Below are 13457 nucleotides of genomic sequence, written 5' to 3'. Positions count from 1 at the left end.
AAACTGGACTTTATTGCCAAGCTGTTTCTTATACAGACGTGGACTAAATTGTTGGTAACTTTCAATTTTGTCCCAGCTAAAACCACAATTCAAAAGCAATATGTGATTTTCATTCCTTTAATTCCAGTCATTTTATATTAATCCTTGTTATTTCAGTGACCACTAGTTTTTCTTTCTTCAATGAAAGTCTACCAACAGTTTTGTCCACATCTCTATGTAGATTTGTTTTCTCATCCTTCACTTTTTTCTTTCCAGATTATCCATTTGCTTAACGTCTTCACACCCCAGAAGTCGTTGGAGGAGTTCCAGGATTTGTAAGTTTTGAGCTTTTAAATTGGTGTGTTTTTGCTGACCCTGTCATTATATGTAATCTGAGATCAGGTGACCGCTGTGTTGAATAGGTGTTTGGTCCTGGGAGTGGTTATTAGCATTCATAGTTTTGCTGAGACCACAATGCGCTCTCACGAGGAACTGATGAATTACATTGTCCCGCTGCTGCATGTGGTAATTATAGCTTTAGGATAGAAAATGATATGTTATTAAATCAAGATTAATTACAACTCCTGACAACATCACTTCTCTTGCTGTCTTTTATACAAGTGTTGCTGACTCTAAGTTTCAGGCTTGGGATCTGGGGTTGTTTTTTTTTGCTCATCAGTATTATGCATGTAAGAGATGTTTTGAGCTGAACGGGGGCACAGAAAACCCTGGAGAATCTGATGAGAGTCTGTTTTTTTTTTTTTTTGTCAGGTATTTAGTGATGGAGTTGATGGATGCCAGTCTTTGTCAGGTGATCCACATGGATCTGGACCATGAGAGGATGTCTTACCTGCTCTACCAGATCCTGTGTGGCATCAGACATCTACACTCCGCTGGCATTATTCACAGGGTAAGAGAATTTCTCTCTGTAGTGCTGCTATGAGAGTCAGTAAATGAGTGCAAAAAACGATCATTATATCAAGTAGCCACAGAAAGTCATCTCTATGGCAACCCTTCAAAATAAATATTAGGCTTATTGTTTAGTTGTTATTATTATAATTATAGGAAAAAGTTGCGACTAATATTTTACTGGCCACTTTATTAGGTACAATAAAGTACCTTACTAGTGCTGGGTTGGACCCCCTCTTGCCTACAGAACTGCCTTAATCCTTCGTGGCATATATTTAACAAGGTTCTGGAATTATTCCTCAGAGATTTTGGTCCATATTGACATGATAGCATCACGCAGTTGCTGCAGATTTGTCGGCTGCACATCCGTAATGCGAATCTCCTGTTCCACCCAAAGGTGCTTTATTGGATTGAGATGTGGTGACTGTGGAGGCCATTTGAGTACAGTGAACTCATTGTCACGTTCAAGAAACCAGTCTGAGATGATTCGCACTTTATGACATGGCGCGTTATCCTGCTGGAAGTAGCCATCAGATGATGGGTACACTGTGGTCATAAAGGGATGGACATGGTCAGCAACAATACTCGTGTAGGCTGTGGCGTTGACATGATGCTCAATTGGTACTAATGGACCCAAAGTGTGCCAAGAAAATATCCCCCACACCATTACACTACCAGCCTGAACCATTGATACAAGGCAGGATGAATCCATCCATTCATGTTGTTGACGTCAAATTCTCACCCTACCAATGTCGCAGCAGAAATCGAGACGCATCAGACCAGGCAACGTTTTTCCAATCTTCTATTGTCCAATTTTGGTGAGCCTGTGCGAATTGTAGCCTCTGTTTCCTGTTCTTAGCTGACAGGAAAGGCACCCAGTGTAGTCTTCTGCTGCTGTAGCCCATCTGTCTCAAGGTTGGACGTGTTGTGCGTTCAGAGATGCTCTTCTGCAGACCTCGGTTGTAACAAGTGCTTATTTTGAGTTACTGTTGACTTTCTATCAGCTGGAACAAGTCTTGCCATTCTCCTCTGACCTCTCGCATCAACAAGGCATTTGCGCTGTTACGTCCTGAGACGTATCTTTTTGTGTGCACAATGTGCTTGTTTTCTCTCTCTCTCTGTGTCTCTCTCTCTCTCTCTCTCTCTCTCTCTCTCTCCCTGCAGGTAATTTTGTCCACCTGGTAGCGATCATTGGATCTTTCCAGTGATTGGCTGTTAGGAGAGGAGAGAGACTATTTAACATGATCTACACTTCAAACCATTGTTGGTGGTGGCTAGATCGTGCAGTGGCTGAACTTTTCTCCACATACAGACCTTGTGTTTGTTAGAGCTTTCAAAATTTGAGTTGACTTCAATATTTACAATGTGGTTAAGCTATTTAAGTCAAACTTCTACTTTCAGTGATCTTGTTGTTAACATCTAATAATTCACCCAAAGAGAAGTGAGTCTGGTTGATTTGTTTGTTTGCTTGTTTGTTTGTTTTGAGGGTTAAGTAGGAAGGTGGGTGCCATTTTTGTTTTGAATCAGTTTTCTCCTGTTTATGTTAGTAGAGGGAGTTAGTTTGTTTATGTATTTTTGTTTCTTTTTATTTCAGATTAGCAAGAGTTCATTTTAGGAGTTAGCTTGTTTTTGTTTGTTGTTTTGGCCTTGCCCCCTTCTGAGTTAATACCCTGTTTTCTTTGTTATATTTTGAAATGTAAATAAACTTCTCTTTTCTTGATTTGACCTTGTTTAAGTCTCTAGAAATTCTGTTTGAGGAGATGAGTTATCAATTTTACTCTTTTTCCAGCCATTGCACATCACCCACCACCAATCATTCATTTTCTGTTACGGTCACATCCCTAGACCTAAAAAGGTCCCAACAGAAATTGGGGGCTCGTCCGGGATATGAACCCGGGACCTCGCTCACAGAACTGCCGCTCTCTGGATATTTCCCCTTGTTTGGACCATTCTCTGTAAACCCTAGAGATGGTTGTGTGTGAAAATCCCAGTAGATCAGAGGTTTCTGAAATACTCAGACCAGCCAGTCTGGCACCCAACAACCATGCCACATTCAAAGTCACTTAACTTATTTTTCTTCCCCATTATGATGCTCGGTTTGAACTGCAGCAGATCCACCTTGACCATGTCTACATGCCTAAATGCATTGAGTTACTGTCATGTGATCGGCTGATTGGAAATTTGCGTTAATGAGCAGTTGGACAGGTGTACCTAATCAAGTGGCCGGTGATTTTATACTCTTAAAGAAACAACAATACTACTGCTATTAATAATATAAAATACTGTTTTATATAAGTGTTTACATTTTAATGAGAAACATCATTTAAGAAAAGTAAAACTTAATATAGTTCCTTAGTTCTCAACAAATAATGAAGTCGAATACATTACTTTTTGAAAATTGTAATTAACTGGCTAATATTATTTTCTGGTCTTAATTTAAAAAAGGTAATTAAAAAATTTAGTACTGAATGCTGATTGATATGAAAAATTACAATATCAGAAACACAACTGTAACCTGATTAGAAAATAATCTCTTTATTTTCATTTTGTCTTAAACGGTTTTACAGGTTAGTGATTTGTGTTGTAAATGTTCACAATGTCAAGTTATTTTTGACTTCCGCTCCCCAACTTTGTTTATAGGATTTTTAAAAAATGTACAAATATCAGACATTTTTGTACATTGTTGTACATTTTAACATGTGGAGAGATAAAGTACACCAGGATCCAAAATGATTGTGACAGGCATTGACCCCAAATATATTTCTATCTTAAAAAAAAAATAAAAATGAACAAAAAGATATAAACAAACAAACAGTGCCAACCAGAACAATTGATTAAACACCACAATTAAAAGCCTGGTTACATGAGCTGTAACAGTAGCAAAGAATGTAAAAATAACTATCATCCAGGGAGTATAAATTTCCATATATTCAAGGAGAGAACCCCAAATTTCCAAATAAAATCTAAAGTTTTGGATTTAAAAAATTTATTTTAAACTTTTGAGACCTTTCATTGTGTTAATATGTGAGATTGCCTTTTAGCATTACAGTATGGGTTTGCATTCTCTCTGCTATTTAGGATCTAAAACCCAGTAACATAGTGGTGAAGTCCGACTGCACTTTAAAGATCTTAGACTTTGGACTGGCCAGAACCGCCTGCACTAATTTCATGATGACACCTTACGTAGTGACCAGATACTACAGAGCACCAGAGGTCATCCTGGGCATGAAATACAAGGAGAACGGTAATGCTGTTTTTTTTTTTTTGGTAGTAATGTTCTTCAAAGCCAATGGAGATATTGAAATGGAATTGTGTTATTAATATTTGATTGTGTTTTGCAGTGGATATCTGGTCTGTAGGCTGCATCATGGGTGAGATGGTTAAAGGGAGCGTCATATTCCAGGGCACTGATCGTATCCACTTAACTGTTGGTGGTGTGGAGAGACCCCCCTCATATTTGTGAAGCGATTTGGGTGTATGGCCATACACAATAAAATGAGCTATATCAGAGGTGTGGACTCGAGTCATGTGACTTTGACTCGAGTCATGTATTTGATGACTTTAGACTTGACTTGATAAAATATAAAAAGACTTTCAACTCTCTGTTGAATTGGTTATCCCAAGAATGTTGATATGGTTTATAAATTGCTACACTATTTAATAACAATACACGAAAAATTGAGAGGTTAAGGTAAATTCTATAATAAATTCTAGTGTTTTTGAGTGTTAGGTATACTGCCTATGTTTTAGGCTAGTATTATTTACAACTTGTTAATAAATGCTTCAGCATACTGTAGTATTAAGAACAGTGAACGTATAAAATGAAATACAAAGTGTAGTTTTACTACAGTAAAGTGTGGTGAATTGTAGTATAATATACCCTATATTGTAAAAAAAAACACAGCACTGGGTAGTTTGTTTATATTACACTTGTGTTACCATAGCAACTATAGTATTACCACAACTGATTAATTGGAGTACTTTACTGTAGTAGGACACTGTTCAAAACACTGCACATGCCAATAGAGGTGTTCAGGGGCCCTGTGGAACAGCTTCTCTTCAAAATGAAGAGGATGACAGGGAAAATGTCCTCCACAATCTTATCAACAATGTGGAAGACATCAGAGACTAGTTCACTTTATTTTAGTTGCCGTGATAAAAAGGGATTGATTGTGATATTTATTTGAAGAGTGAATAATACAGTAGGCTATAATATCTTATCAAATTTTTCCTTATTTTTATCACATTTACATTTCTACTTGCATTAGTTATATTTTTTGTTTTAAATGTTTTTTTATTTGATTAGTATGGTGCATCTTTTGGATGTTTAATAAATGTTTTTAAAATAAAATGTATTCTTTACATCCAACGTCTATTACAGGGGAATAGTGCCAGGGCCACCCCTGTGTAAACTCTGGCCACCCCAATATGATTTTGCTGTTGATATTATTAAATTAAATGTACTTACGTAAATTCACAATATTTTAATAAATAAATAAATAGCAGCCACAAAATTATTTTGGTTTGATTGGTGCCATTGACGTAGCTGATTCACTCCCCCCATCCCCGATCCTCATTGACAGCACGCACACACCTTTAATATAGACAGCAATGGCAATTTATTATTTACCTTAAGGTACATTAATAGAAGAAGCTGTATTAATAATAATATGGCTCAAAAAGGAATATGGATAAATGATATTATTAGAGTCTGTATAGTGAGTTTGTGTGTATATACTAATGCCTTTTGTTCAGTGTTTTTAAACTAAATATTGTTTTTTTTTTTTTTTTTTTTTTTTAGGAATAAATTACAATATTTCAAGAGTATTTAATTAAATGGATTAAAACCACATTATTTCATTTAACAGAAATTAAAATATAACATCACACAGAATTTTTTTTGTGTGCCACACCAAGATTTGGTGTGACCTCTTCTGGCCACCCCTAAGAAAATTTTCTGGGGGCGCCACTGGTCTATCATATGTGTCCTTTGAAACTGGAAATATCTCATCATATAACACAGCCAAAAATGTTATGGTTTATTAGATAAAAAATGTAATATGCAAGTCTATTTTAGTATTTTGTTTAGTGTTAATAAACAGTGCGCCAATATAAATCATATCAAAAAGCACGAAAGGAAGAGGGAACACAAGACACAAATTGTGAGTCAGCATATAATCTCTGAGAGTGCTCAAGAAAATTTGTGCATAAACAGTGCAAATTTGAGAGCATGAGAATTTGCACGCGAGCAGCATATATTTGAGAGCTCACAAGCAGTTTTGTCCACAAACAGAGGAAATCGGTGCATGAGCATCACACAAGGTAGAGAGCAAAGTTTTCAACTTTATGTGAAGAAAACAACGTTATTGTTGATGAATCACATATTCTCAATGAAGTGGCCTGCTTCATTGAGAATATGTGCTACCATTTTACATTGCTGCCAGACGGATTTGCATCTCAATCTCATCAGCACACATGAGATTTAATTGACAAAATACCAATTTCACTCCATTTTACTTTGCAGCATACAAGAGTCTACTGCTGCCTCATTGAGGTCGTTTATGTAATTTTAGTAAATCACAGGTTGATCACCAAAGACATAACAGAGCACAACTAAACTTAATGAATTAGACAGCAGTAGACCTGCAATTTCTGTGTGATGTGAGGCAAAATGGAATCTATTGTGTTGGAACTCCACTTGTGCAATATGCTGTGGAGACGAGACGCAGCACTGTTCAGCACTTTTTCAGAAAATTACATTTGTATTTTTATGTATCTGAGCAATGCTTTTTCATAAAAAAAGGTCTGTTTAATAAATACAGATCTTACAACCATACATAATCTGTATACATTTTATTTTTCTGTTAAAAAGACTCAGAAACACTCGAAAGTCAAACCGTAGGACTTTGGACTTGACTTGAGACTTGTTGACCTTTGACTTGGGACTTGCCTGTCTTGACTCGGGACTTGAGGACAATGAATTGAGACTTACTTTTGACTTGCCAAACAATGACTTTCTCCCACCCCTGAGCTATATAAATACACACATTAAATTAAATTAAATTAAAATTAGATACTTAACTCTAAAACTTGTCCAGTATATGCTGTTTGCAATTTTTAAATGTCAGATTTATGTTTTAGTTTGCATTAAAATATGCAATTTAAATGCGTATTTGCCAAGCCTGCATTTATTTGATCAAAACTTTAAGCAAACAAAAAAAAACTGTTTTTTTTTTTTTTGTTTGTTTTACTTTTGGAGAAACCGTTTTGAACTTAGAATTCATTTGCTATAGTGAAATAAGTTTTTCCCCAAATTATGAACCATATGATGATGTTTTCATCTTCGATTCCTTCTTGAATAAATTAAAACCATAGTTAGCCTTTCACGACAGTGCATTAAGCAAAATATTTGGATGATTTCTGAAGGATAATGGGACACAGAGGTTTGGAGCAATGACGTAAAAAATTCAGCTTTGCATCACACAAAATAAATTACATTTTAAATCATATTCACATATAGTATACAACAATTTATCCAAATTTTTGAGTGCTGTTTTAGGGTGCTTTCACACCAAAACTTTTGTTTCGGAACCTGGAATGTTTCCGCCATTAGCACGGTTCGTTTATCATATGTGAATCCAGCACTCGCGCTCAGATCTGCGCCAAAAAAATTGGTCTGAGATCGCATGAATGAGGTGGTCTTTGCTCAATTAAAACGGACTTTGGAGCAGATTGTAGTGAGAAAGCAAAATGATCTGAACCAGGCTATATCAGAGTGTATTATGGATATGAAATAGGCATATATACAGCTATATGAAGAGGGCGTTATGAGGAGGGCATGATGTCATTCCTACTGGTAAATCTGTGTTTCATGTCCAATACGAAAGTGAAAGCATGTTAACTATTAAGGAGAGCTGTTTATTCGTTTGGAAAATTGACCGAACAGCAGTCTTGCTTTATCTGTTATTTATCTGTATAATGTAAATGCTATAATGCATAATTCTAGCCAGCGGCTATGTATGAGCTATGTATTACCTCTGATTTATACTTGGTGACGATGTCTGTGGATGTCACCATTCAAAATTAAAGTGCAGCTTTTCGCTTATATTGTCTCATTGCCATAAATTAAAATAAGGGTGCATGACAGCTGAGCGGAACTCTGCAAGATAAACTGAATGTGAGGAGAGTTTACTTGCACGTGACGTGTTTTAGCTATTTTGATCAGTTTGCCGTGTGAAAGCGAACAGCATCAAGAACAATGTGTAACAATATAACAATTTTAATCCTTGTTTCAGAACAAAAGAATTGATCCACATATGTGAAAGCACCATTTCTGTTTTTGTTGTATTTTTGATCAAATAAATCCAGACTTTGCATGCAGAAGATACTTTTTTTTAAAGCATTAAAGCTTAATGTTTTCAGACCTTTGACTGGTATTGTACAGTGCATTCTTCTGCATATATTTTAGTAACTGCATGCAATTCCATCATGATCCTCCAGAGGTCTTTGAAACCCCCATCTGATGGATTGAGCAACTTCCTTTGATTGACCATGCTTAATCTTTTTTTTTTTTCTCCATTGTCTGTTCTAATCGTTAAAGAGATAGTTAATGTAAAGTTAATCTTTGTACTTTGTTCCAATGCTGTTTGCCCTTCTTTCTTTTGTGGACCACAAAATAATACATTTAGAAAAGTCCTACTCTGGCTTGCCTGCGTTATACATTTAAATGTATTGCATATTCACTTATCATGATAATGATCCTTTTTCTTTATATTGTGCAGCTCTATTCTATATAATGGTAGAATGAGAAATAATTGTTGCAAGAACAGTACTATGCATGAATTAATTTTTTTACATGGTGGTCTGCAGAAAAACAAATGGGTATATGACATTGGAACAACAGTAGGGTGAGAAAATGGTTTCATTTTTTTTAGATGATGCCTTAAATAAATAAGCTGTTCTTAATTTCATCATCCTCTTTGACATCAACCTCTTTAACTAAGCTCATCTCAGATATTGACCAGTGGAATAAGGTGATTGAGATTCTGGGAACCCCCTCTCTGGAGTTTATGAACCGTTTGATGGAGACTGTAAGGAACTATGTGATGAACAAACCCCAGTTTCCCGGAGTCAGTTTTAATGAGCTTTTTCCCGACTGGGCCTTCCCATCAGAGACCGAGCATGACAAGATCAAAAGTAAAACCATCCTCGCTTTTCTTTCATGTCTGGTACTTTTTTTTTACATTACTCTAGCACACTCTTAAAGAGATGGAAAATGAAATTACTGCCATCATTTAATCACTCTCCACTTATACCAAATCTGGTGGTGTTTCTGTCTTCTGTTAAACACAAAACAAGATAGTTTGAAGAATGCTGATATCTGGAAGCCATTGCTATCAATGGCTACCAGTTGACAATATTCTTTAAAATATCTTCTTTTGTGTTCTGTATTCAAAATAAAAGTCATAAATATTTAGAACTGAATGAGTGAAGAGTATGTAAATTATCATTTTTAGGTTAACAATGCCGTTAACTGTGAACTTTCAGCAATTTCTTTACACCTGATTGTTTCCATTCTTTCCAATGTAGCCAGTCAAGCACGAGACCTGCTGTCCAAGATGCTGGTAATCGACCCTGAATGCCGCATCTCTGTGCAGGAGGCTCTTAATCACCCCTACATTCATGTGTGGTACGACCCAGCTGAGGCAGATGCGGTCAGTGCACCCTTTTCTATTCATGTCACTTTGTCCTGTCCAAATTGGCACAAACTGTTTTACAGGGGACATTTTTATGATGCCAGGCAGTCCTTGAATTTGTAGATTGTTTTATGTGTTCAGCCTCCTCCACAGATCTCAGACAAGCAGCTTGAGGAGCGGGAACATAGCATCGAGCAGTGGAAAGGTACAGTCGCTCTCTGCTGTCAACATCTTCTGTTAAAAGCTGCCTGTAAATGAATGTCTAGAGCAGAAATGATCATTGTGGTGTATTGGTTACATTTATCCAAGGTCATTTGTGTTCTCATTTGTTATACAGTAAATGTGTTGATTTTGAGTCTTGACATTAAAAGTTAATAATCTTAATGTTTGCTAAAGGGTTTGTGCAAAAAGATGGAACCACACTAAACTCTGTTTATGATTTCTTGGGGTGGTGTTTCCCTCCTTGCAGAGTTGATTTATAAAGAAGTCATGGACTGGGAGGAGCGGAACAAGAACGGGGTGCTGAAAGAGGAGTGTTTAGGTGAGTTATGTATTTTTTTTTTTTTATATATATATAGTTTATTGTTTTTCTTATTTAAAATAATCTGAAATATGCTGCTACTTTTATTCCAAAGCAGATATAAAATGCATCAAGTGATTTATGCATTATTTAAGGTAATTTCTTAGGATGGAACAAATTTTCAGTTGAAATTAAGCGGAAAAAAGTGAGTCTATACTGATCTGCACTGCCCAGCATTATTCAGTGCACTGGTTTCACTCTTCCTCCAGGTATCACCACTACGTAATCTGTAGCAGATTTTAGACTGAACGCAAAAATTGCTATGTTATGACACCTTTGCTTTCGCCAAGCACTGTTGGTTTGTTGCTGCGCCGATCAGATCACAAGAGCAGCGGAGTGCACCATTGACTATTTTGTTCACATAATGCAACAACAGGACACTTTTATGTAGTACATTGGTTCCCTCTGCTTGCAATAGTGCTATCATGACAATGCTGGAACAATGACACGTTTATTCAGTGTCAGTAAAAGTTTTTGTAAATTTAAATGTGGTTATTTTATTGACTTGTTTTTCAAGCCGTATAATTTAAGTTATTGAGTTAAATGTAAATACTTTTTTTGAAATCTCTTTACATTATTTATCACTAGAACTAGAGAGGTGGTCGTTTTGACCATTTGTAATTTTTGCAGTTTAATAACTTAGTTGAAAAAAAACACATATCTATAATTCCTTGACTTTTACTGAAAAATGTGTATTTTCCTTCTAATGTTGATATTTTATTAAAATAACAAAACACAATAGAGTTCTGATTATTTCTACCTAGAACTACCATAGCGGTCAAAATGACCGAATACATTTCAGCGTTTTCTAAAGTCCCCTGTGACTTTAAATATGTGTGTCTCTGTTGCCTAGCAACTTCCTGCTAACAAAAAGATAACTTTCTGTTGTCAAAAACATAACTTTACTTCATACATGTCTTTCAAAACAGCATGTTCAGTGCCATAAAAAAGCCTTCCCTGCTGTTTGTGAAAGTGAGGCGCAGACATTCACGGGTGGTCTAATGCTGGGGTTTTCAAACTGTGGGGCGCACCTATTAAGGGGGGCGCAAGACATTGAGGCGTGCACTCGAGTAAATTATGATGACGATTTTTATGTGTTCACTAGAGTGAATATGATTAACGTTAGCTCCACAGCTAACTATCAGGCACCTGTAGAGTTAATGCGTTCCAGTAAAATATACACAAATAAAATGGAGCGGGTGCTTTTTAAAATTAATGATGGTGAATGAATGAAAGTCAAACCAGTGAGTGTCTGACAAATAAGTGCCCTTCTGAATCAAATCAGCAGGATGCCCTTCTGATCTTTCTCTTTGAGGACTACTGACTGTTTACATGGACATCTATAATCTAGTTATTTGCCTTAATAAGACAATAATATAATTAAGGTGTTACGTGAAGTGCTTTTTAAATGTTGCGTCACCAGGCTATTTACGTTTTCTTGTAGAGGCTCATGTAATTTTGGGTGTTTCAGCTTTAATTTTTCGACTTTACTGCAGTTCGTTTCAAGTGTGTCCTAAAAGTTTGAAAACCCCTGGTCTAATGTAGCCTAACTATATATATATATATATATATATATATATATATATATATATATATATATATATATATATATATATATATATATATATATATATGCTGTATTACCAAAAAGATCGTATATTTAGGCTGTTGACTTACGACATTCAATATGATGACAGACATTCAAAGCTTAATTTTAATATTTCAAAAGAATCTTTGAATAACAATATTATATGAGAATTATGTGAGTAATTCTAGTAGTTATAGAGTTGTGGTAACTCCCAGTGTTAATAAAGTGATAAATAATTATTACAAAGCAGTTTGTTGCTTTCAGCCAAGTGCATTTAAAATTTTGAGTTTCAGCCTGGAATGTTCAGTTCAGTGCTTTCCTACATTGTAAAAACAAAATCTTGGTTGTCTTAATTTTTTAAGCTGAATCAAATTAACATTATGAGTCCATTGAACTTATATTATGTTAAACTGACTTAAAACAGCTTGCACATGATTAACTTAGTTTAATAAGTTACAATGAACTAAAAACATATGCTGTCTTTGACCTATATGAAGCCAGACCCATATACATCAGACCTGGAATTCGAATGAAAACTCACTTGAAGATGCTGGATATTAATCTGGATATGATTACAACGATGCATGTATACCCTATACCACCTTGGCATTTTAAAAAGCCATCTATTATAATGTGCACATCTCAGTTTAAAAAAAGGGAAATACACCCAAATGTTTACCAGGAAGAATTTATGAATATACGATGCAATCTACCAACTTATGTACCAGTGTATACAGATGGTTCAAAATCAGATAGACGAGTATCTGCTGCAGCAGTGATTGGTTCAGAGTGTTTCAGAAAGAGAATTCCAGGACTAAGCTCAATATTCACAGCTGAAGCTTGTGCATTGTTTTTAGCTCTGGAACAAATAGAAAAAGAACAGCATCGCCAGTTTTTAATTTGCACAGATTCTATGTCCTGTTTACAAGCACTTGAATAAATGAAAACTGATCATCCTATGATTTTTAGTATAATAGAAAAAGTGGACATTTTAAAGAAAAAAGATTTTGATATTATTTTCTGCTAGATACCTGGACTTATGGGATTCATTGGAAACGAATGGGCAGATAAAGCAGCTAAGAAAGCCCCTTACAGTTAGAGATAACAATGTAAAATTCCTGTGTCTGATATTAAACCTGTTTTAAATCTGTATATTAATGACTAATGGCAAATGGGGTGAATGTAGGAATAACAAATTGTATGAAGTGAATCCATTTGTAAATGAAAGAAATAATTACAGTTTTGAAAATGACATGACCAGGTTGTACATATGAGATGTAGAATTGGACACTCAAGACTCACACACGCATATTTATTGAAAGGGGAAGAAAATCCAATTTGTGACTTGTGTAAGAATATTTTGACGATAAAGCATATTTTAATAGAATGTATATTGTTAAATGATATTAGAGAACGTTTTTATTCGGGAAGTAATTTAAGTGAAATGTTTAAAAAGGTGTCTTCTGGTGCAAGTTTAGAATATTTATCTTTAATCAAATTAAAAGATTGTATATGACTGTTTTCAGTGTTGTTGTTACTTGTATGTTTGTTTGTTTGTTTGTTTGTTTGTTTTTGCAATGTATGTTAGTTAAGAAACTGATATGATTCTATATTGTATATTTAGTATGTTTTTGCCATGAATATAGCCAATGCTGCTGATATGGCATTAAAACCTAAATAAATAAAACACTTGCTGTCTTGAGTA

The 13457-nt window shown here is 35.3% G+C and overlaps 1 protein-coding gene across 2 annotated transcripts in view; it reads left to right on the top strand.

Moving 5' to 3' along the window:
- mapk9 (mitogen-activated protein kinase 9) overlaps positions 1–13457 on the top strand; it is a 42097-nt gene that overhangs the window by 23412 nt on the left and 5228 nt on the right. The window contains exons 4-11 of one of the 2 annotated variants that reach the window (XM_056446403.1): positions 256–314; positions 751–889; positions 3967–4132; positions 4230–4301; positions 8902–9084; positions 9478–9602; positions 9738–9789; positions 10054–10125. In XM_056446403.1, the coding sequence (XP_056302378.1) occupies positions 256–314; positions 751–889; positions 3967–4132; positions 4230–4301; positions 8902–9084; positions 9478–9602; positions 9738–9789; positions 10054–10125 (868 nt within the window). Of the gene's footprint in view, positions 1–255; positions 315–750; positions 890–3966; positions 4133–4229; positions 4302–8901; positions 9085–9477; positions 9603–9725; positions 9790–10053; positions 10126–13457 lie in introns of both variants that reach the window. The other variant, XM_056446402.1, reaches the window with a different exon arrangement.

This window comes from Danio aesculapii, chromosome 21 (genome assembly GCF_903798145.1).
Source record: "Danio aesculapii chromosome 21, fDanAes4.1, whole genome shotgun sequence".
Lineage (NCBI taxonomy): Eukaryota > Metazoa > Chordata > Actinopteri > Cypriniformes > Danionidae > Danio > Danio aesculapii.
Note: the sequence above shows the minus strand (reverse complement) of the source record. Positions and strands in the feature narration are given on the sequence as shown.